We start from the raw sequence: 24443 nt of genomic DNA, 5'->3' as shown, positions 1-24443 counted from the left end.
AATTTCTTTAGTGCTAATCAGGGAGAAGTTAAAGGTTGAGAAAGGAACAAAAGCAGCCCCTGACAAAAGCTGCCCTGGCACTCACAGCTATGCCATGGTATTCGCCTGTTGAACATAATCTCAGACGAGGTTACTCAGAGACCTTGATAAAGTGAGACAAAATAAGTCCACTTGATAATTTTGCCTAGGCTACTGTGCCACACACACAGAACCAAACATCCTACTATCTTGGCTGAAATGAGTGACTGATGCTTCTTTACCAATTTCTGTTTTTCCTTGCTTCAGCCTGCCCTCCTTATGGATAAGATTTGAGATAGCCAAAGGTAGAATTGCCTTTGGCTGATGGCATCCAATTTAGAGAGAACCTTGCTTCCTTAGACCCTGTCCCAAGGCATCCTCTTACTGAGACATCCCATGCTGCAACAAGTAATTAACCCAACCTGTTTACTTTGGCTGGAGGACATCGACATGGTACCACGGCTAAACCATCAGAAAATCCTAAAGAAATCAATGAAATATGTTTTTAAAAAATGTTTTTTGAGCTTGTTACAAAGCAAAAGCTATTAAAGGAAACAGTCACCAAGGAATCAGAACTAATGTTTGATCTCTGCTAGGGAACTGGTTTAATGACAGTAAACAAAGGACTCCCCTGAATGGAGGGCTGTGATGGGGAGGGCGGGGGAGGGCTCCAGGAACTGTGCACATTTACATTAATTGTCTTTGAGATTAGCATGCACAATAAATCAACATAACCAGAAACCTTTCTAGATCCTATTTCTACATTCTCATCTTCTGGAACTTCAGGAGCTGTGGCTCCAAGTTCATTATGCTCCTCAGTCTATCCTGAAATCCATCAAGAGAGAAGTTCTCTCTGTGCAAGGCTCACACAACCAAGAATATTAGAATTAGAATATTACTATTTTGCAATCCCTAATGAAACAATAGATCTGGAAAGTGAGCATCATTGGCTGTTAAAACCATTAGGTGAATTGTTATTTAAATTCTTAGTCTGTATCAGGTATGAAAACTATAAAATCCATGCATGGTGACGAAAACTTGCTGTTTCTTAATATTCATCCACACTCCTTAGTTTAGCTGGTATCCAATGCCTGGAATAGAGAATAGTTCCCTGGCCTCCCTGGCAGTAAGTTGTGGTCATGTGACTAAGTTCGAGTCAGTGAAATGAAAGCAAAACTGCACGTGGTAACTGCTAGAGGCTTCCTGTCAACCCTTGCACTCTTCAACTTCATAGCTTCTTCAACCCTGCTGCCTAGATTAGAACGCAGACACCTTGGATGGCGAGTCCAGGCTATGCTCAGTGTAAACAAGAGAAAAGACAGCTGTGTCTTGGAAATCAAGGAGCACCATACAGCCCTAAACTGCCTTCCCTGTCTTTTACATGATGGAGAAGTAAATGGGGAAAGCAGGAAGCCCAGAGCTGGCTGAGCCTGGAGGGGGAAGGAGAGGGGAGGAGAGGGAGAGGTGGGGAGGAGGGAGAAGAGGGAAAAGACAGGAAGCAGGGGAAAGGGTACAGCGGTGGGCAGGACAGGGAGAGGAGCAAGAAGGGCGACAGGAGAAGGAGCTGGGCCAGCCCTGAGGTCTAAGCAACTGTTCTGCTTACGCTTCCTGGAGCCTTGTAAGAGCGGGTTAAATTGGAAACTATTAACTATGATACTTTCTACAGAAAACTAATTCAAAATTATGGCAATAATAAGGTGCTGAGCTCATTATCTCAGGAATGAAGGCCATAGCTAGGTTGGACTCAGGCAGGGCAGGTTCAGGAGGGCTCTGGCTCCACACAATCGTTACTACAGCTTGAGGTATCACATTTTAGGCAGAACATTGCTCAGAGGAAGAAGAGGGATCTTCTCCCATGGCCCCTTCTTAAAAGTGAAGAAACCTTTTCCCATAAGCCTCCCTGCAGACTTGCCCTCCAGTGTCACTGGCCAGAACTAGATTATATATCTATTATTAGAACAATCACAGGCAGAGAATAGGATTATCATGAATAATACACCATTCATATTAACTCGGGTCTATCTCCAGAACTGGGGACAAGATCACCTTCCCCTTAGTCACATAGGGGAGAGACAGATACAGGACCACTACTTCTGGCGGGGCAAGTTGTGCAGTACAGGACTCCAGGGGGCCCCACTCACATTCCCACTCATTGTCATTTGTAAAGCTATTATGACAAGTTTCCAGCAGATGGCAGTGAAGTGCTTGGAGAAAGGCCGGCTTTTTCTGATTCACACCAAGTCACAGTGAGGTGATAAGGTAGGTAACAAAAATCAAGATTACGTTAGAAGGGAGGTGGGGATGAAGGTGGGAGACGAGTGCTTGCTTGGTAGGTAATGAGAGTCCTGCAACATAAAGTAAATAGTCAAATTCATTGTAAACCTTTTAAAAATATGTGTGGTAAATTCTATTTTAATGAAATAATTCATTCCAGATTTAAGAGAAGTTTAAAAAATCTTTATTCAATAAATTCTAATATAGTTACTCCGAAGGAAAAAAAGAAAACTGGACAGATATCCTAATTGAAAATCATTATGTTTATCAATAAGAAGTTTTTAAAAATCTGTCAAGATTGATTTCTACAAGAGCAGCAGCATTCATACAGCAAAGACCCTACTTTCCCTCTCTCTTATATCAAATGATTAAGGTATATAGAAAATTATGACACCTTGAAAAAAGATACCAATAGAATGGATGAAATATTATTACCAAAGATCAATAACATTATAAGGCATGATTAATTTTAAGAAATCTGGGTAGGGAGGGTGGGAGGGAGGGAGACACAAGAGGGAAGAGATATGGGAACATATGTATATGTATAACTGATTCACTTTGTTATAAAGCAGAAACTAACACACCACTGTAAAGCAATTATACTCCAATAAAGATGTAAAAAAAAAAAAGAAATCTGAGATTTAAAGAAAGCATTAAATTTCCTTTACTATTTCTGTCATGTATCCACAGAAAAGAAAAATATAGTTAGAACTAAACAAGCAAACAAAGGGAAAAGTTGGCAATACAGAGTGATATGTCAGGAAAAATATTTTAAGAGAGCCTGGGTAATCAATTTTCTTGTTGCTGTAACCTCTACCACCTTCTCTAATAACAAAGCAAAATTATACAAATAATTATGCGATATAAAAATGCAAGTTTTTAGGGCTTCCCTGGCGGCACAGTAGTTGAGAGTCCGCCTGCCTTTGCAGGGGACACGGGTTCGTGCCCCGGTCTGGGAAGATCTCACATGCCGCGGAGCAGCTGGGCCCGTGAGCCATGGCCGCTGAGCCTGCGCGTCCGGAGCCTGTGCCCCGCAACGGGAGAGGTCACAACAGTGAGAGGCCCACATACCACAAAGAAAAAAAAAAAAAAATGCAAGTTTTTTTTAGGATCAGTTTACACTGTGGGTCAATAATATATGCAACGTGTGCGATGAAATGGAATTCCTTTCATATCTTCCCTGTGATCACGGGCATAGTCCCATAAGAAATAATCCAGAAGAATGGAATTGATCTCTCCACTAGTTTTTTCATCCTTTTTTTCAGTAAGCTCCAGAAGACAATCCCGGATCAGCTCAACACACCAAAGTGAACACCCTCTGATTTCCACCTCTTGCCTATTCCCATACGAAAGCACTTCTCCTGAAAGGGAAAAAAGACAGAGCAAGAAGCACTAATAGTCAATGAAATGAAATCTACTCAAAACTTTACTATAGGACAAAACACAGTATTTAAATAGTACTGATTTTAAAATTGTAAATCTCAGATTTATTTTTGGTAATTTAAACCATTTCTAAACTCAGGCATTAATTCAAAATTGCAAGTTAAGTTCCACAAGGACAAGGATCATGTCTGGCTTAGTTGTCTCAATATTCCTAGGACCTAACCTAGCACCTTGCATATACTAGCTCCCCAATAAATAAAAAGTATGGGGTAACCATACTTTTTTTTTTTTTGGCTATGCTGGGTCTTTGTTGCTGTGTGCAGGCTTTCTCCAGCGGCGAGCAGGGGCTACTTTTTGTTGCGGTGCGTGGGCTTCTCGTTGCGGTGGCTTCTCTTTGTTGCGGAGCACAGGCTCTAGGCACGCGGGCTGCAGTAGTTGTGGCACGCAGGCTCAGTAGTTGTAGCTCGTGGGCTCTAGAGTGCAGGCTCAGTAGTTGTGGCACACATGCTTAGTTGCTCCGCAGCATGTGGGATCTTCCCGGACCAGGCCTTGAACTCATGTCCCCTGCATTGGCAGGTGGATTCTTAACCACTGCACCACCAGGGAAGTCCCTAACCATACATTTTAAAATATGACAGCAAGATTATTAAATTACTTTTAGAGAAGATTTAAATTTTGGGTTTAATGTCAGGAAAAATAAAAACATTATTGCAAAATCTGGAGGACTCCTAGGGGGCCAAATAAACAGTACCTCCCTTCCCCACTTAACACTGTCTTGGGGACATGCCAGGTACATCAAGGAAAACTTAGGAAATCAAAGTTCTTAGCTTGAGCAAGGAAAACCATCATCATTCTTCGGATTTAGGATCCTTGAGAGCTTGTTTGGAGGTTCTAGCAGGGGAGCGAAGCTACTCGTATACCCTTGACCAAAGAACGGTCCTCCTCTATCAGGGAAGGTCATCCTCTTCCACCGAGCGCGCAGCTTCAGGAGGGACGCACATGGAGCGGTGAGGGAGGAAGGGGACACCTGCCTAGCCAGCCACATCAGCCGAATCAACCCTGGCCATCAATGGGGTGACAGATGTCGTAGCCAGACTGCCCTCACATCCTGGATTCAGGATCCTTTAGTCAGCTCTGCCTGAATATGGAGCCGCGAGCTCCTATAGGACCTGCAGTATATTCAGCGCCCATCTCCAGGGTATATCTGATCCTACAGGGTGGGTGCTGGCAGTGCTTTGCCAGAGAGACTAGAGTTGGGCTCATCAACTCAACTGCCTATAAAGATAAACCAGATAGAGTAAGTGGATGCAGCTGCCAGATGCAAACTGTGGTGAGCTAGAGAGCATGTGCTGCCCCGTGTAAAGGTAAACCCAATGTACCTATATTTCTCTACTCTTACAAGAGAAGCCAGAAAGTTGATTTTCATGTGAAATCTCCTATTTGTCAAGTGCTGATAACTAATTAAAAATCACTTAAAACACTGTTCAAGCCAAACAAAACACATCTGCAAGCTAAATTTGGCCTCTGGCCACCAATCTGTACCCTTGCACAGAGCTTCACAGTACCTGAGAGGCCCTGTGATCCACTGAGACCTAGGGAAAATACCCTAGCCCCATTGAGTTCCACTCTGTCACCTAGGATCTTAAATAGTGTCCCCTCCATCCATCTCTCCCTGATCCCTGGGGCAGGTGGAAGAACAGACACTGGCTGTGTCCCTCCATTTCCTTTGCCCCAGGTGCCAGCATACAAATCCATTCTTCAGTTCTCTTGCTAATCAACTCCTTCAAACTTGACTATCAACTTGCCAGATTTGCCAAATCAACCATGACAGTGAATTTGGAGGTAGATACCACACCCAAGTGGAGCCATTAGATAAGACCACTGCCCCAGCTAACAGCTTGACTGCAACCTTGAGCCAGATGCACTCAGTTAAGCAGCACCCAAATTCCTGATCCATAGAAACTGTGAGATAATGTTTGTTACTTTAAGTCATTAAATATGAGCAAAATTTGTTACACAGTAACAAATAACTGTAGAGTTGAACTGTGTTTCCCCCCACCCTCCCCGCCCCCAAAATACATTCGAGTCCTAACTCCTGGTACCTGTGGATGTGGCCTTACTCGTAAAGAGCCTCTACAGATGTAATCAAGTTAAGATGAGGTCATAACTGTGTTAGGATGGGCCTTCAATGCCATGACTGCTGTCCTCATAAAAAAAAGGAGAGGATACGAAGAGACAGAGGAGACACACAGTGAAGAAAGCCATGGTTGGAGTGATGCAGCTACAAAGCTAAGGAATGCCAAGGACTGCTGGCAGCGACCAGAAGCTAGGAAGAGGCAAAGAAAGATTCTTCCCAACACCCTTCAGAGGGATCAAGCATGGCCCTGCAAACACCTTGATTTCAGACTTCTAGCCTCCAGAGACATGAGAGAATATATTTCTGTTGTTTTAAGCCATCAAGTTTGTCATAATTTGTTATGTCAGCCATAAGGAAACAAAGTAACTAATACAGCAACTTATAGTATGGAACAGGACATGGACTTTGAAACAGAAAAAGAATGAAACCATTTGAGAGGACTGACATAGATTAGAGTCAGGGAAGGTAATTTGGCCAACATATTAGGCCTAAAAGTCAGCCTTAGAATCACAATGAAGAATCTAATTTAAGCCAAACTGCATTGTCAGTCTTTATAGCTAGCTAAAAAATATGCCTTTGGCAAAGAGATGGGCTAAAGATAAAATGAACAGAAATCTAGGTAGGTAAATGAACAGAAATCTAAGTAGGTCTTCCAAGGGCTGCCCTACCCAGAAGAGAAGAGAAGAATTATATGTGTAGCATATCCTCAAGTTTGGAAAAAGTATCACTGGATATCAGTTAAGGAAGTTTCTACCTCATCTAATCAAGCCACCTGGTTCTAGATTTCACTTAAGATAATCTTTAGGGACTTCCCTGGTGGTCCAGTGGTTAAGACTCCATGCTCCCAATTCAGGGGGCCCGGGTTCAATCCCCGGTCAGGGAACTAGATTCCGCACGCTGCAACTAAGAGCTCGCATGCTGCAACTAAAAGAGCCCACATGCCGCAACTAAGACCCGGCGCAGCCAAATAAATAAATATTAAAAAAAAATTTTTTTAATCAGTGTCCTAGACTTATGTGTGCTCCTTTATATTTATAGGTTCTATCAATGTTTCTCCTCTAGTTTGCTAGTAAAGTACTTTTTTGGGAAAAAAAAAGTCCAACTTTGCTTAAATAAACTAAGAGGCAAGGGAATTTGCTCCCCCTATGACAAACTAGCGAAGGATAGTTTGAAGCTGGATGTAATAAGAGGCAGTAACAGCTGCAGCTGCACATCTGGAAAAGAGCCTCTGGAGGTGAAATGGATGGAAGAAGAAAATTCAGACAACTCTGTACAACTATGCTGGGTGATCCCTTCTCACCAGAGTTTTTCTCACAGTAGCAGAGACAACTGGGTGCTCTAAAAACTCAGGAGAAGGAGACGGACAAAGCATGGAGAGTTAAGAAAAGCTATGTGGAAGAGGTAACATTTGAACTAAGCCTTTGTGGATGTGTAGGATTTGAATTGAAAAAAAGAAAATCTGGGTGAGGGAAACCAAGCAAGAGTGTGTTTAGAGATAGGAATGAACATTCTATATGTTGGCCAAAAAAAAGATCAGCTGAATATGGCTGTATGTAGAAGCCCTGACTGCTCAATGTTGTCCCTTTTAAAGGTATCCAACAATTAATGACCCCAGACATGAGCAATGTGACATAAAATAGCTTGTTATTTTTCAAATGAGGAAATGGGCAAAACAGATTGCCCAAGGCTGCATAAAAACCTGGTAGAAGCAATCATAGGAATAATGGTACTTTTATATCCTGTGCTATTCTTATTTTGGGTGATTGAAATCTATTTCACAAGAGAAAATTATTCAATCATAAAAACTACTTCTTTTAAAAATAAAGAAAAAAGTAGCTGAAAATACTGTACCTAAAAGAGAAATTAACATGAAAATTGTACAGTATAATTATTTTCCTTATACAAAGAAATGTTTAAAAAACAAAAAGCTACTTTTCATACAAACACAATTATCTATACTCACATATTATAATAAGGCTCCCACTCTTGAGAATCAATAATCAAACCCAATAATGGCAAATAAATAAGCCTAGGAAAGTGAGCAACTTGTGCAAGATAAGCCAGTGACAGACCTTGGAGCCTCCTAATGCAAAATCCAGTACATATTACCTATCTCTCTGCCCACCTTTTTTTTTTTTTTTTTTTTTGCGGTACGCGGGCCTCACTCTTGTGGCCTCTCCCGTTGTGGAGCACAGGCTCTGGACGCACAGGCTCAGCGGCCATGGCTCACGGGCCCAGCCGCTCCACGGCATGTGGGATCTTCCTGGACCGGGGCACGAACCCGTGTCCCCTGCATCAGCAGGCGGACTCTCAACCACTGCGCCACCAGGGAAGCCCTCAGCCCACCTTTTATTTCACAGTGTAGTGTGCTCTTCAGCTTAGCACGCTTTAAATACAAACCTGAACTGTCTTAGTGTTGCACACCTTCACATGACATAAATTTAGGTTTCATTTTATTATAAGACTCTGAAATGATGATGTCCAAATAGTGTGATTTCCAACAATATCAATATTCCACACTGTAAACAACAAAAAGCAATTTTCTTTGTAATTTAATTGTCCCTGCATTCTTCTTTACATGTGCTTTTAACAGTAATAGTGTTTTGTTTTGTTTTTTAAGGAAAGAAGACGTTTTGTGAAAGAAACTAGACAAAGACACAACATATAACAAAGAATGGCTTAATTAAGCTGGCAAACCTTTGAGAAGTTTCTCCAGTAGTTCGTCAGAGTATTTCAGGGCTCCCAGGTAAACAAGAACCTGAGGTAATCTATAGTCAGCAAACATGGTGATTCTGGAGATGTCCTTAAAGCAGCCGTCTCCTTTTCCCTCTAATACACTCCACGTATCTGCCACAAGGATTTGGGCCCGTTTGTAAAAAGAAATTCTTTTCCCCTGATGAATGAGGAGAATATAAATGTTACTTGGGTATGTGAAAGCTTTATGTATGCTGTTAAAAAAAAGGCACACATAGAAAACATTTTTCAAGGGTGGAATAATCTTACTCTTTGGTAAGAATTTATAGGCCTTTTACAGAAGAAAAGAAGGGGTCTAATAAATACTAAGTTATCTCTATCACTCCAAATTTACTTCCTATATTTTTCAAAGCACATAAAATACAATTTATGGAATCATGGCACTATTTAGTGTTCTTTTTCAATGACATTACTTCATATACATATTTCCGTGTCACTATAATCCACCTGCTTGCTATTGTTAAGGGCTAGATAGCATTTCTTTAGAAAGTTTCTTAAGTTAAAAAATATATGTTTTTCTGATTGCAACATAAATCACATTAATTGTATAAAATATGGAAGAGTATAAAGAAGAAAATACTCATTCCTAAATTCACCTCTGAAGAGAATTACAACATCCATTTTTTAATGTTTCCTTTCAGATAAAATGATTAACTTATTTCAGAGATAAAGACAAAACTGATCAGCAGCTATAATTTATCAAGTCTACCCTTTTTGGAAATGGTCCAAGTTAATATGTAAGTCCATATAACAAAATTAGTTACCAATTATATTTATACATGGAAGAAACAAATTTAACCAGGCATTATAAGATAATGGGTCATAATTTAACTCAAAAATTCTCTATAGGGACTTCCCTGGTGGTCCAGTGGTTAACACTCCATGCTCCCAATGCAGGGGGCCTGGGTTCAATCCCTGGTCAGGGAACTAGATCCCACATGCCGCAACTAAAGATCCCATGTGCCGCAACTAAGACCCCGGTGCAGCCAAATAAATAAATAAATTTTTTAAAACTCTCTATAAAACTACAAATGCTCATTAGCTTTCACTATGGAAAAACAGATAATTACAGTCTACTCCTAGTCCTAACACCAATGCTAATAACCTCAAATCATCTTTTATAACTGCTAGTCTGCTAAATGTGAATAATCAGTATCACTGGCTCCCAAAATATATTCTGACCACCTTGGAGAATGTTTAAATAAGTAAATGACATAAAGAAGTAAATAAAAAATGAAATTAAATTCTTCAAGGAAAGACTCCATATAAAAATTCTTTAAGATGATAATATAGATTCCTTTATTTACTAAAAAAACCTCCAATGCTACACTGTCCTAATGAGAAATAACCTAATATTCCTTAACCTTAAGGTATACCTCTTACAATCAATCCAGACTTACTTTTACTAAATAAACTAAATTTCATTTCTTTTTTTTTTTTAAACTAAATTTTCTAAGGCCACCACTAAAAAAGCGGGTATCTTGTTTTCTAGGGCAAACACATACACTCATTTTTTGACATCGTGTAAAGACTGTAAATTACACTGAGTGCTGGGGGAACAAATCACCACTAAGAAATATCCCTGTATCATTTGCTAATAATCTATATTCTCAAACCTATCAAAATATGACAACCTGGCAGCTGTTCCTCTATATACACTGGACTTATATATGGTAACTAGGTTTCTAATTCAAGTCTACTTTATTAAGCAGCAAGGCATAAAACTTAATTGGCAAAATAAAACTGTTTCAAACAAAATTATTACATCATAATATTTACTATGATAGAAGCTACTGTCTCCTATTTTTAACAAGATTCATAGAGCAAACTGGAAAAATCTAGGAACCAGACTTATATAACAAAATCAGTGCTGGCATCTAACAAAACACAAATTGTCACATCATGAGCACTGTTTCCATGGTAGCCAACTAGTATCACAAGGATTAGATTATAATACCCTAAAATGAAAACAAAAACAAATTCAAGCAAGGAATCTAAAAATAAACTCAAATCACCTATAAAACATTTTCTTAACAAGCTGATATGGTTTTTAGTAATGAAATAATTTTAGTAATAAAATTCTACATCTGTAAAATATTAACTGATATCACTGAAAATACAGTAAATCCCCAAATAACAATTACCCTATATTTCCATAATATTGCTTTGTGAATAAAATATTTTCAAAATAGTACCTTTATAAAGTAATTACCAGTGTAAAACTCTATAACCATGAGTTGATTTTCTGCAACAAACTTATTATGAACAAATTAGAAAGGTCAAAAATTACAAATGCTTAAGAGTAACATAAAATGTTATCAATTAAAATATCAGAAAAGCTCATGCTTTTCATGTATATTTATCAGTACATCAGCGTAAAGGAAGCCAATCTATTAATTAGGACTTTTATATAGCTACTGAATAGTCTAAATCAGAGTCACTTGAAGAGCTTAAAAAAAATAGTACTTTTACCCATAGATCAGAATCTTTGAGGATGGTGCTTTGGAAATGTATCTGAATTCTGAAGCTCCCTAACTGATTCTGGGGCACAGCCAGGTTGGGAAATCACTGATCTAAAACTGTCTCATTTAGACAAATTTTCTAATTTCATTAATTTGTTCATAATATCTAAAAATGAATGATAATCGCAGTAACTAAATAAACATTAAAAACAATTGTAACTATTTTTATGTAACTTGCTGAAGATTAAAAAATACAGCAACCAAAAAAAAAAAAAAAAATACAGCAACCAATACCACGACCATATTACGAAGGAGCAGGGAAAAGGGCATTCCAATATGCTGTGGCTGATCATCTTTCTGGAGAAGAGTTACCATTTTTATGTATCACAAGCCTGAAAATCCTGGCCATGCTCTGACTCAGTAATCCCATTACTAGGAATCCATCCTAAGAAAATATTATGGGTGTGAACTGTTGTCAGTATTGCTTATTATTATATAAAACTGAAAACAATAAGATACAAAATTTAATTTAAAAACTAAAACTGTGTATCACAATTATTCTGGTAAAATAGTTCGGGCAAATAATTATGGTAATGTACATCCATATGGTGGAATACTGTATTTAAAAATAGTAGTATGGAAAAAAAAGTGTGCTGTGAAAGAATTTTTATTGACATAGATGCTCATAATATGTTAAATTTTAAAACAGTTTGTATAGCATAACTCTCCCCCACTCATATGTATACACATTCACACACACAGAGAAAAAGACCAAATTGTGAACAGTGGTTACCTCTTGGCAGAATAAAGACTGCTCCTCTGTACCTTCCAAATTCTGTATTAATTTGTTTTACTTTTGCAATTAGAAAATTTTAAAATATGGATTAAAAGACATTTGATTTTAGCACTTTCTGAATTCAGAAGCAGCGCCCAAACTTAATTAGAATTCCTTTAGACTTGGAATTAATTGAGCAAAGTGCTCTAACTATTTATATATCTTTTAAATGAATATGCAAAAGTAACTGTAAATTAACTAATCAAAGGGTTAAGTGAACACCCACTACATGCTCAGTGTTATGTTAGGAATCATATGGCTTTCAGAAATATAGTGCTTTTGAGTAACAATAATGATAATCTTATGAAAAAATTCATGAAAAAATATAATACTCCTTTAGGAAAGTGTTAAAAGGTTTAGGTTTGATTTTTGTTACATTTTGGGGATATTTCTGTAAGAATGTATTTTAGAAATAAATACTGATGGGAAATGGTTCAGGTACTAATTTTCATTTAAAATGTATCAGCCTTAAAATTAATCTATATCCTGGTACAGTTTTTAACTGAACTTTTCAGCATACATAACAAATCAAAAGAAAGCACTATGCTGTAAATAAAAGAGAAATTCAACAAATGCTTACTAAATCAACACCATAATCTACCAAAAAAATCACTCCTTTCTTTCACAAAGACAAAAATTCAGGACAACTTGAAAGTAAATAAACTACATGGTGTCCTGAATTCATTCCATCCTGAAGTCATGTTAGATTTAATCTCAGCCCTTCTTGTACAACAACCATGTCAGTTCTGGAATACACAGAGTCTTAGCCACATTAATGGCAGTTTGATTTATTTTATACACTGTTTAATATATTTATAAATGGCCGGAATGATGGACCAAGGAACCTGATCCAAATTTCCTGAAAAACAAGGTTGAAATGACATACTTTGAAGACAAAGATAAATCTCAAAGTACCCTCTGCATTAGTAAAATGGTTCCTCAGAAGAGAATAAAGTTCAACAGTGGCCTAGGGCCTCTTTTCTAAGAACTGCCTCTGTCCGGCCCATTCAGTCCTCGCCCAGGAGTTTTAGAACCCAGAGGAAGTTTCTCCCTCTCTCCCTGATGGCTGAAGTGATAAAATGCAAAATTCATGGACCTTTTCTACTTCATGGAGAAAGCTGGTCTGCAGTAAAGGAAAAATGGAGTCAAAAGAAACAAAGAAGAGAGACTGAATCCTGATGGCATTGAGTCCCTGATCCTGGATGTTTATCCCCAGTACCTATCCCCAAATTCTTTTTGCTTAAGTTTTTCCTTGTTTTGTGTCTGTCAGTTGCAATTAAAAGAATCTTAACATACATAATCAGGCATCTCTCACTTTACAGCAGAATTGAAAAGCTAGCTATTTCTTGACTAAATGACCTAAGATACACTAGTTAACCTTTTCTTTTTTCAGACTTTGGTTCTTGGTCTGCAAACAGGACTGTAATGTTCCTTGTCCCTAGGTCCCACAGAGTTGTTCTGTGGATCAAATGAGAGTGTCTGTGCAAACACCTTGTAAATCATAAAGAATGATTTGAACAATATTACTGGTAATTTTAGTTGTAGAATTGTGATTACAAAAGGGTAGCTTCAAAATTTTAAGTTGACACAAGTATTCATTAACTTAGTCAATAGATTTACATTATATGATCCCCCTCAAGTTGCTTTCAATTCTACGTCACAGTTAAAATAAACAGTGATAACAAATTCTAAAAGAATTATACAAAAGCAAAATCCAGGTGTACACTGGGAGAGTACACAAAATGTTCACCTTTTTTTTTAAATTTTTTTCACCCTTTTAAAAGAACGCCTATTTAAACTTTTTTGTACCATAAAGCAAATAATACTGTTAAAGTACCCTGTGTATGAAAAAGAAAACACACAGTATATATACATTAGAACTCTGCAAGAAATATTTTTTATTAGAGAGAATTTAGTATACATCCTGATTTTCATCCAATGAAGTAAATTTTTTGAAGTACTAAAAGGACCTCACTATCCCTAAGTGACAACATCATGTTGAAGGTCTAGTGGTTAATTCAGGTTTGAAACATTTTTAAAGGACAGAATAAAGAGAATACACTGATTAGAAAACATTAAGAAAAGTAATATCTTTGAAACACTACTTAATAATTTTGTTATTGTTCCTTTGTTCCACATGAAAAAAAATTCCAAAATTTAAATTTTTATTCTCAAAAGGAATTCTGGAAGTAAAAGAGTTAACTATGAGAAGATAATTAAAGAACTCTAAAATGGCCAACAGGGGCTTCCCTAGTGGCACAGCGATTAAGAATCCGCCTGACAATGTAGGGGACACGGGTTTGAGCCCTGGTCCGGGAAGATCCCACATGCCACGGAGCAACTAAGCCCGTGAGCCACAGCTACTGAGCCCGTGTGCCACAACTACTGAAGCCCGCGCGCCTAGAGCCCGTGCTCCGCAACGAGAGAAGCCACTGCATTGAGAAGCCCGCGCACTGCAACGAAGACCCAATGCTGCCAAAAAATAAATAAGTATATTTTAAAAAATAAAAAAAATTAAATGGCCAACAGAAGCAACTCACCTCAAACTGAGTCACATCTCTATAAGAAGGAAAGCTTTCAACTACCAGGTGCAATAACTTCTGAGCACTTTTATCACTTTTTCGGACACAATTAAGAAAAGAGCCTTCAAATTTCTCAAGCAGAATTTTCCCGGTTTCATTGAGAATCCGATGCCTCTCTTCTATCAAAGGCATGGGGACGTCTGTATCAGAACGGAGTATATGCCGAACCTCATCCAGGGTAACTGTGGCATAGTACGAAGCACTAGTTATTGGTATCCCTTGGGGAGAAAAGAAAAGGCATTGGAATAACGTCATACATTTATATTCATTAGGCCCTTGCTGTTGCAACACAATTAAAATGAAACTGCATAATTGTTACAGGAATGCAGTAAAAGTGGATGAGTAATTAAAAATCTGAAGCAGATCCCTCATTCTCTATTTGCTTGGCTGTATTTATTCATTCACTTCTAACAATTGTAATATTACATCAGATGTATTTTGACTGTGTAAAATGTGTTATAATTTCTGCCCTTTGTTCCTCAGATGCCATCAAAGTGGCATTCTTTAGAAAACTGACTTTGACTTAGCTGTGACAATGATAAATATTAGAATCATTTCCCACTGAATAAAGATTTCATGCCAGCCTCTTCTCATACTTTTAAGCAGAGGTACCGGCAGTGAAGAACTTCAATTTCGCCTTATCAACACATTATTCCATCTCCCAACCCGCTCTGTGGGACCCTCCCACTAAACTGAAACCTCAAAGCTGCTGGGTCTGACCGGGAGAAGGGGCACCAACCTTCGTCCAGGGCTCTGTTGACCGCGGCGCACAGGGACCAGTACCCACTGTACGTTTTCCCCCCGTACCCCACCAGACATCTGTGCTCGTCACTCTCCGACCAGAAGGAGAAGTTGAGCGTGTCTGTCACGAACACCCAGTTAACGGCGGCCTCGTCCGCCGCCTTGGGGTTCAGCTCATGAAGGGCCTTCCAGGCCCCAACGCGCAGCTCGGGCCCCGCGGCCTTGGCCAGCAGAAGCTCGGCCACCCTCCGCACGCCTCCGCCGTCAATGAACACATCTCGACTGTTCTCCGCAATGAATTCTGCGGACTCCCTGGGAGTCAGAAGCCCGTCCATCCACCCCTCCCCTGTGGAAAGGGAACCGACGCTTTCGCCCGCAGGCCGGCCAAACTCTCTTCCCTCTCTAGCTGGGGCAAGGGCCAGGGTCCCCTACGACTCCTCCTCCCTTTCCACCGCGGGATCGCTGCCCTAAAAGACACCCGCCCTCTCAGAGAGGCTAGCAAAACCGACTGGGCCCGGCCCCGACAGCCGAAGCCGTACCAGACTGGGGAACTGTGCATACCGCTGCGCTGCGCAGCGCGCCAGCCCGAGGCCGCAGGCACTTCCGGGAGGGCGGCCCCGCCCACTCGCGCCGGGGCGCACTCCCGGGACCCGCTTCCGCTTCTGAAGGTCTGGAAACCGCCTCGAAGCGTCCGGCGCGCCCTTGCTGGGAGTTGCCCACTCCGAGACGTGGGGCTTGGCTGTTTTGCCCGTGCTCCCCCCTCCCTCGGGCAGGTGGGCCTGCGTCCGCCGCCGTGGCCCGAGTCGCGATGATTCCGACCGGTGCACTGCGTTGCCCTCACTCGGCTCCCGCCCCTCCCCTCTCCACGGAGGGCGAAGTCTAGGCAAGATATCCGTGGCGACGCCCTGCATCCGGGTTCCTGGAACGCGAGGAGCTTTCTGGCCGCGGGTTTCGGTATGGGGGGCCGAGCCACCCCTAGACTACGACACGGGTTGGCGGTCCCGCCACCCCCACCCACATGTCCCAGGCAGGCCACTTCTTCATTTTGCTGAATCCTGGCCCATTTGGAGGTTTAGGATTAGTTGGAATGTTTGGAGAAATGGATGAGGAAACAAGTGTATTAAATCGTTAAATTAATATTATGTGCCTGGATTTGTGCTTAGATACCGAATCCCATTTAGTCTACGACCGTGTCAAAAGCAGCAATCGTAATCCCTATTTGTGCAAGAGAAGCTGAGTGATTCAGTGCTTACTTCCTGGTCATGTCAGTGGTCTGGGCTGAGATTCCATCTCCAAGTCAAAGGCTCTTTCCACGAAACAAGCTCACCAGTGCCAACCATCCTGGTCAAGTAAGGGACTATGTCAGTGGCTCTAGTCAACTGAAGAGACATTATTATAAAATATAAGTATCACCTTACAGCCCCAAACTTAAAAAAGCAAAACAAAACAAACGCACACAAACCTTCTAGTAGTATAAGGAGAGAGGTTTAGGAGTCAGTTTAGCGATGATCCAAGTTTGCCTCGTGATGAAATTTTGGTATAGAGGCATGTATTTTTTTCTCCTTCAGAGACTTAAATCTCCATGGATCATATAAAACGTTCACATCTTTGAAAATCACCCATTAAAAATAATCATCAGTAGTCATCCCTAGTTATTGAATTGGGGGAGTATTTGGAACTTTAAGTCTGACAACTGTGCCTTTAGAGAAGCAGAACACCTTCATCCCTGCAGTTTCTTCATTTGGATAAGAAAAAGGAACTTTAAGAGCTTCACTACGATTTGCTCTTCCAGAAAAAGTCACTAGTACAGTAATACGGTTGTTGAATAAATGTCAACCTATTGACTACCCCAGCAGTTGTAAGTCTTGGGAGTCAAAGAAGTTGATTAGTAGGGAGTTCCCTGGCGGTCCAGTGGTTAGGACTTGGTGCTTTCACTGCCACGGCCCCAGATTCAATCCCTGGTCCGGAACTAACATACTGCAAGCCATGTGGCCAAAGGAAAAAAAAAGTTGATTGATTAACAAGAAAATTTAGCAATCTATGAAAGAATCCAAGAGGTTAAATAATTTAGGCCATTTTCTTATACTGAGGCTTGTTGACAAAAAAAAAAGTCAAAATTCTACTATGTTCAGGCTATTGAGTGAGACATAAGAGTAGTATAAACAAAAGTAAAACATGCTTCCTTCTCTCAAGGAACTTGTTAAGATAAAGCATAAACTTTTCGTGTATAAGAGGAGTTGTTTTTTTTTAAAGTATGTTTGCAAGATGCTAGGAATAGAAAAAGTGAGTTCTTTACCTACTCAACATCCTTTCCCTCTTTCTTCCTTCCCAGCAGAATTTTTTTTTTAACATCTTTATTGGAGTATAATTGCTTTACAATGGTGTGTTAGTTTCTACTTTATAACGAAGTGAATCAGCTATACATATACATATGTCCCCATATCTCCTCCCTCTTGCGTCTCCCTCCCACCCTCCCTATCCTACCCCTCTAGGTGGTCACAAAGCACAGAGCTGATCTCCCTGTCCAGCAGAATTCTGACGTTGTTCAGGAATCTCTCTCTTACCCATAGTTTGTGTAGCACAGCATCCTCAGCTCCAGAGGTGGTCTGGACTGGTCTAAGGGTAATATTACACTCTTGCCAGGGATTGGATTAGGATCATGCATGTTCCCCAGTTCACCTCAATGAGTTGCAAGGATAGGTTTGCAGGATGCTTCCAGAAAAGCTATTCCAGGAGAACTTCCAGAAGTGATTCATGCTCCTTCTGGACATGGTTGTTCTTGGATATGAGGCTTGAAATTGCTAGTCTTTTTTTTTTTTTTTTTTTTTCCGGTACGCAGACCTCTCACTGCTGTGGCCTCTCCTGTTGTGGAGCACAGGCTCCGGACGCGCAGGCTCAGCGGCCACGGCTCACGGGCCCAGCCGCTCCACGGCATGTGGGATCTTCCCGGACCGGGGCACGAACCCGTGTCCCCTGCATTGGCAGGCAGACTCTCAACCACTGTGCCACCAGCGAAGCTCACGTCAACTCTTAAGTTTGTCTTACTTTTGGATTCCAGTTATCTGAGTTAATAAACTTCCTTATAGTTAAAGCAGTTTTGAGTTGGGTTTTCTATTATTTGCTATGAAAGCTTCCTATCTTAGGTAGCAAATACAGACATGCTATCTGACATCTTATGATCTAGTGGGGAAGGCAGACAATCAAATGTCTGGGTAGAATTATGCTTCAAGCAACAGAAAACCAGATTCTAGTGACTAAACAAAAAGGGGATTGTTATTCTCATATAATAAGAAGTCCAGAGGTAGGCACTCCAGGGCTGGTGCAACTCTTTGAGAATGCCAGCAAGGAGCCAGGCTCCTTGCTTCCTGTCTCACTATCACTAGTATGTGGCTTTATGGTTGTAAGATGGCTCTACCGTTACAAGGCATTGTGTCCACAAAAAGAAGGAGGAAAGTAAAGGGGGCAAAGGGCCAAGGAAACATGCCAACTGAGTATGTTTCTTTTGAAAACCTTTGCCAGAAGCTCTACCACATAGGCATAGGCTTTTGAAGAGATCAAGGGAGGGAGGCATGGTCAATGATGTTGTGTCCCTATCATTTTCCACCCCCCAAACAGTAATCAAGTTAGATTTTTCCAGTTATCAAGAGAGCCATCATTCTGAAGAGCTAAATTAAATGTCAAGCATTGGCAACAATCATTGCTACATCTGCTATTTTCTGTCATGATCTGCTATGGCAGATACTTAAAAAAGTGGGTTAAAATGTATTCTTGGGCAAAAGTTGGCTAGAGCAATGGACGGACAATAGACATTGCTAGAGAGCAGTAGTTTCTGATATATGCAGAAGGAGGAAATTAAAGAAGTAAAATGGATTTTGTGAAGGTAGGATATCTGTTATTTTCATTTCTCCTGACTCTCCCGAAGTGACCAACATACTAAAGCCCCAAGAAGGCTTAACAGAAAAGAGATATGGTTCACTACTATGTAGTTTTTCTGGTCATTTTCTCGTTGATTTATCCATGTATAGCATTTAAAATTGATCACTTCCTTAAATTCACTCTTGGCTTCTAGGGCATTATATTATATTATCCTAGTTTTCTTAGTACCATTGAAGGCTCCTTCTCTTCCTCCTCTCTTCTTATTGTATGTAGAACGTCCCATCTACAGGCTTTGCTTAGGGACAGAATGGACTCTTTTTAGTGAAAACTCTGACTCTTAAATACTTCAACTTCTATTTAAAAATATGCAGCTACAATGGAATAAATATATCATTTCCATTATATATCATTAACATTCTCACTACAGTTCAAAACCAATTAGAATTTTTTTGAACCATAGTTTGCTTTTAACTAGTGAAATATTAATATTAACATTTCCTACTTTGGAGGAAGAACTAAGTATTATTAAAAAAACAGTACAGAGCTTCCAGATTGGTGAGATTCAGGGAGAGTAACATGCTGGGAGAGCATGGAAGCTCCATGCCCCTTCCCACATACCTTGCCCTATGTGTCTCTTTCATCTGGCTGTTCCTGAGTTTTATCCTCTTACAGTAAACTGATAATCTATTTATTTTCCTTGCTGTCTAAAAAACACAACAAAGTTCTGGAACAAGCCAGACAGTCCTTGAGAGGTTTGCTGAGTTCCAGGAATGTTCCTTTAGCAGATTACAAACAAGACTTAAATGTCATTGAAGAAATGATTTCAATGATATTAGAGATCATCAGTTCCTGCCTGCCAAATTCTCTTCACCACCATCCAAACTTGGTGTATGCACTGCTTTGAACATGAGATCTCTTTGAACAATTTTGAACTCACCCTTCATTTCAGGATGTAACACAACGTATTGATCTGGTAATCACCTTCTTTAGCTCAAGGATGCTACAAGCTGGAGCTGAGCTGTCAGTGGAATGGGTTCTGGAAATCATCAAGCAAGGGGTTGTTGCACTGCCCAAAGACAAGCTAAAGAAATTTCCATAACTGATATTTAAATATGTGGAAGCAGGGCAGGGGAAGGGGGAATTGGATGAAGGCAGTCAAAAGATACAAACTTCCAGTTATAAGAGAAATAAGTACTAGGGATGTAATGATAACTATAATTAACACTGCTGGATGTTATATATGCAAGTTGTTAAGAGAGTAAATCCTAATAGTCCTCATCACAAGAGAAATAAATTTTTTTCCTATTTCTTTAATCTTGGACCTATATGAGATTATGGATGTTCACTGAACTTATTATGATAATCACTTCATAATAAAATTGATGTATGTAAATCAAATCATTATGCTGGGGACTTCCCTGGTGGTGCAGTGGTTAAGAATCCACCTGTCAATGCAGGGGACATGGGTTCCATCCCTGGTCCAGGAAGATCCCACATGCTGTGGAGCAACTAAGCCTGTGTGCCACAACTACTGAGCCTATGTGCCACAACTACTGAAGCCCGTGCACCTAGAGCCCATGCTCCACAACAAGAGAAGCCACCACAATGAGAAGTCCGTGCACTGCAACGAAGAGCCCCTGCTTGCCACAACTAGAGAAAACCTGTGCACAGCAATGAAGACCAAAAAACAAACAAAAAAAAGTAGCCAAAAAAAAAAATCATTATGCTGTACATCTTAAACTTATACAGTGCTGTATGTCAATTATATCTCAATAAAACTGGAAGAAAATAACACACGAACCAAAAAAAAAACGCAAATGTGGGAGAGGTTCTGGGGAACAGAAGTAGACAGATTGCCTGGTGTACCTTCTAGTAAAGAGGATCACATGATCATGTTTGCAATGCACACTTTGATTTGCAGAATTGGTGCCAGTTGGCAGCAGATCACTTAGTGAAAAAAAAAGGTGTGGGTGGAGTGGGGATTCACAGTAACATATGCAAAAAACCTACTTTTAAAAAGTGCAAAAATAAACAGATACAAAGGAATATTTATCATGACAGAATCTGAGGCAGGGATTAAGTGCTGATGTTTTATCTATGAGGTGCAATCTGAGGGCATTGACAGTGAGGGAGAGGAAAAGAGGAAGTTCGGTTGGCAAGTAACACAGGGGGACATAGTATGTGTGCTGACTACTGCTTCACGGTGAGCCTGGAAGAGACACAGCTAATCACTGTGTAGAAGCATTGGCACAGCCTGCACTACCTGGACAAACTACGTGAAGAAACTGTGCCTCAGAGCAGTCTGTGGAGGGAGAAAAGAAAGGAAATCCTCCTCTCTCTCTCTGTCTCTCTCTTTTTCTAGCTGTTTTAGGATTTTAATGTTCTTCACCTATTCAACATAAAATACTGACAATATATAAACAATAAGGGAAAAGACTCTTCAGCAAAGACCTTCCAGAACTCAGTTTCCCTCTGGTCAAACACTATAAAAGAACATTCAAGTGAACAAAGGATAAGGGAATTTAACAGAGAATTTTAGTTCAACGGCATAACCAAAAAAGAGCCAATCAACCAACCTTCTCTTCTACTCTTTGAAAGGAAAGCAAAAGTGAACCTGAGAACTTCTAAATCTTTTTTGTAAAGCAGCTTTAAAAGGGAGGGAGGGTGGAAGTGGGGAGCGCAACTGTGGCTAATGTAATGCTATAATGCAGGAAGTGAAGGATTCTAACACATTCTAAAATTCTCTATGTGTATTACTGAGAACCACATTATTGGAAATATAAGCGCATAGTGATATAAACTATTTGGTACTAAAAACAGACCTTGCTATATAAACATGTAGTATGTCACTTTTATCGCTTTATGAGAATAACAGTATAAAGAAAGATCTCCAGTTTGCCCTTTAGTCTGGAACTTCTGAACACTCAGCACATGGTCAGTGCAGACCTGAATTAACAGCTGCGGAAGCCAGGAGACCCCACTGCTGTCACTTTGTTAAAGATCAAGAATCGAGTTTGTAGAGAACACCATCCACCCTCCTCACTGTGTGTTTGTGTGCCTCTAGAAACAACTTCAGTTTGCGTAATTAAGTCCACAATCAAGTGTGAATACTGAGATCTAGCTAGAAAAAGTAGCAGCAAAGGCAACATAAGCTAGTTTTTGTTAGAAAAGCAAGAGGAAGATTTTTTAAATGTTTCCTGTTCAAGTCAGAATTAAGATGTCTAAGTCCCACCAGCTGTGGATGTTTTGCTATTGTTCCTTGAAAAAAAGAAGAGTCTATAATAAATATGTCCATTCGAGAAAAATGCCGTGTTTGTTAAGTTTTTCGTAGCCATTCCCAAGTTACTTTAAATTTTGTCCGATGTTCAAGGACAGAGTACGTATTGGTTAGGATGTGTTCATAGATGTATCTCCAAATAATTTTTCATGAAGGCTGCCAGCTTCTGAACATCTTCTCTCCTGTTGGCATTATACAGAGAAGCCATGATGCCTGCCACAGACCCATGCCCTTTCAAGGAGATTATATTGAATTCAAAAGCTTTATTGAGAAATCTTTTAGTCTAAAGCATCATCTCCTTTGGCATTGCCAATGCAGAATGGAATATTCATCTTGCTTCAGAATGGAATATTTGCCTTGCTTCTATTCTGGGCGTCACTGGATATACATAGGATCCTTGAGAATTATCAATAACATCATAATCATTTGAGATTTGACAGAGCTAAGCTTCATGGTTGCTTCACCACTGTTAGTCTTCTTTTTTTTTTGCAGAACTTCCCCGACCAGGGATCAAACCCTCGCCCCCTGCAGTGGAAGCATGGAGTTTTAACCACTGGACCACCAGGGAAGTCCTTCACCACTGTTATTCTTAATATACTCCAAGACCAAGCCAATGCCATAGAAGCCGAAACAGGGAGCTGTGTTGAATAGAGTTGTTTCTGGCTTGCACTTTGTATTCCAGGATGGAGGGGCACTTTCTGAGGGTGAATCCTAGCAGGATATCTTGAAAGATCACCACTGTGACCCCTGAAGAGCCAGCATTCTGCTGGGCACCATCAAAAATCACACCAAACTTGTAAACACCAAACTGGTTTATATGGGAAATTTGAGGATGTGTCAAAAACCAGCAGTGCTCCCCTGACATCAGAGATAAAGTAAAATTCTACTCTGGACCTGGTCTCATTTGTGCAGTAATACATAGAGGAAGTGACCTGATTGAAGTTCCAGGGGCTTGGATCCAGAATTTTCCTATAACTTCTAAGTTTAGAATAGATGACACTCATAGTTCCCAAACTTCTAGGCTTCTGGGGGTTTTCACGTCAATCAGGTTTAAGGGGACAGCACTGAACTGGCCCAACCAACCCTCCTCTTTGCACAAAAATCATTATCTGGAACGGTTAACAATTTCCACATGAGATTCTTTTTTTTTTTTTTTTTCCCACATGAGATTCTATGTGCCGTTAATAATCTCAGCTAAAGCTGATGGCCTGTGGCTCATTTCAAGAACACTAATGCCAACTCCTTTGTGGTCTAGTAGTTCTTTTTGTATGTCTAACAACACAGAGCTAGGCAGCTTGGTGGCCTGAGCTAAAACTGACTGCCTACCTCCAAGTGTTTGCAGTGCATCCCGAGCAGCATGGCTGGAGCTGGCTGGAGAGGATCCATCACAGGAGAGTGTACATCTCTCTCCTGTCTCTTATTTCCCCATAGTCAGAGAGTCTTCCCCACTGGGAGTTAACTCCTCCGTCATCCCAGATTGCATCACCCAGCCCCTTTGGTGGCTGTTAGAGAAGTCAGATTCCTTGCCTGTGACGTGTGGCATTTTATCGCAGTCTGAAAGTGGAAGAAAAAGCCAGAAACTCGGGGCACATTGCTAGTTGCTCTGGATGTTCAGTGGCAGCCTTGAGATAGGGCCTGGCACTTTCCTATAAAATGACTGATTTATGCCCCAGATGGCATAGCTGTGAAGGCCCAACTGACACTGGTTGCAGCAGTGGCAGCTGAGGTGGAGCAGGAAGCTCTCACCCATACTTTGTGGCTCTCCTCCCTGAAATTAGCCATGCTGCCTGTACAAGAAAAACCTCTTCTTGCAACAACATGGATGGACTTGGTGGGTACTATGCTTAGTGGAATAAGCTGGACAGCGAAAGACAAATACTGTATGATATCACTCATGTGGAATCTAAAAAATACAACAAACTAGTGAATATAACAAAACAGAAGCAGACTTACCAGATATAGAGAACAAACTAGTGGTTACCAGTGGGAAGAGGGAAGCGGGGAGGGGCAAGACTGGGGTAGGGGATTAAGAGGTACAAAGTACTATGTGTAAGATAAATAAGCTACAAGGATATATAGTACACACAGGGAATGTAGCAAATAT

The 24443-nt window shown here is 40.4% G+C and overlaps 3 protein-coding genes across 5 annotated transcripts in view; all 3 read right to left on the bottom strand.

Moving 5' to 3' along the window:
* The window catches only part of KIF27 (kinesin family member 27), a 106568-nt gene extending 97928 nt beyond the window's left edge, over positions 1-8640 (bottom strand). Inside the window, exon 1 of the mRNA XM_073806018.1 lies at positions 8510-8640. The gene's annotated coding sequence lies outside the window, so the exon portion shown is untranslated. The remainder of the gene's footprint in view (positions 1-8509) is intronic.
* Positions 2454-16221, bottom strand: QNG1 (Q-nucleotide N-glycosylase 1). Of its 3 annotated transcripts, none has more exons than XM_033857897.2 (4): positions 15726-16221; positions 14404-14663; positions 8510-8705; positions 2454-3653 (listed from the first exon to the last, which is right to left on the bottom strand). In XM_033857897.2, the coding sequence occupies exons 2-4, from the start codon at positions 14575-14577 to the stop codon at positions 3421-3423; spliced, it is 603 nt and encodes a 200-aa protein (XP_033713788.1). In that variant the 5' UTR covers positions 14578-14663; positions 15726-16221; the 3' UTR covers positions 2454-3420. The 3 variants fall into 3 exon arrangements, with proteins under 3 accessions (XP_033713788.1, XP_033713787.1, XP_033713785.1); XM_033857896.2 differs by having other exon boundaries at positions 15748-16201; XM_033857894.2 differs by lacking the exon at positions 15726-16221 and adding an exon at positions 15185-15719.
* Positions 16222-19612: 3391 nt separating this feature from the next.
* LOC101333190 (phosphoserine aminotransferase) lies at positions 19613-23882 on the bottom strand. Its single transcript, XM_019940497.2, is given in 5 exon segments — positions 19613-23000; positions 23002-23144; positions 23146-23372; positions 23375-23755; positions 23867-23882. Coding segments are annotated over 5 exon segments (882 nt in total). The 3' UTR covers positions 19613-22885.
* Between the last annotated feature and the right edge of the window lie 561 nt (positions 23883-24443).

This window comes from Tursiops truncatus, chromosome 6 (genome assembly GCF_011762595.2).
Source record: "Tursiops truncatus isolate mTurTru1 chromosome 6, mTurTru1.mat.Y, whole genome shotgun sequence".
NCBI lineage: Eukaryota > Metazoa > Chordata > Mammalia > Artiodactyla > Delphinidae > Tursiops > Tursiops truncatus.
Note: the sequence above shows the minus strand (reverse complement) of the source record. Positions and strands in the feature narration are given on the sequence as shown.

Coding starts and splice junctions, on each gene's coding strand:
- QNG1 (XM_033857894.2), bottom strand. CDS start 15,521: ATGGACGGGCTTCTGACTCCCAGGGAGTCCGCAGAATTCATTGCGGAG. Junction 8,706..14,403: donor GAGATGTGACTCAGTTTGAG/GTGAGTTGCTTC, acceptor CTCATTCATCAG/GGGAAAAGAATTTCTTTTTA. Junction 3,654..8,509: donor ACTGGAGAAACTTCTCAAAG/GTTTGCCAGCTT, acceptor TTTCCCTTTCAG/GAGAAGTGCTTTCGTATGGG.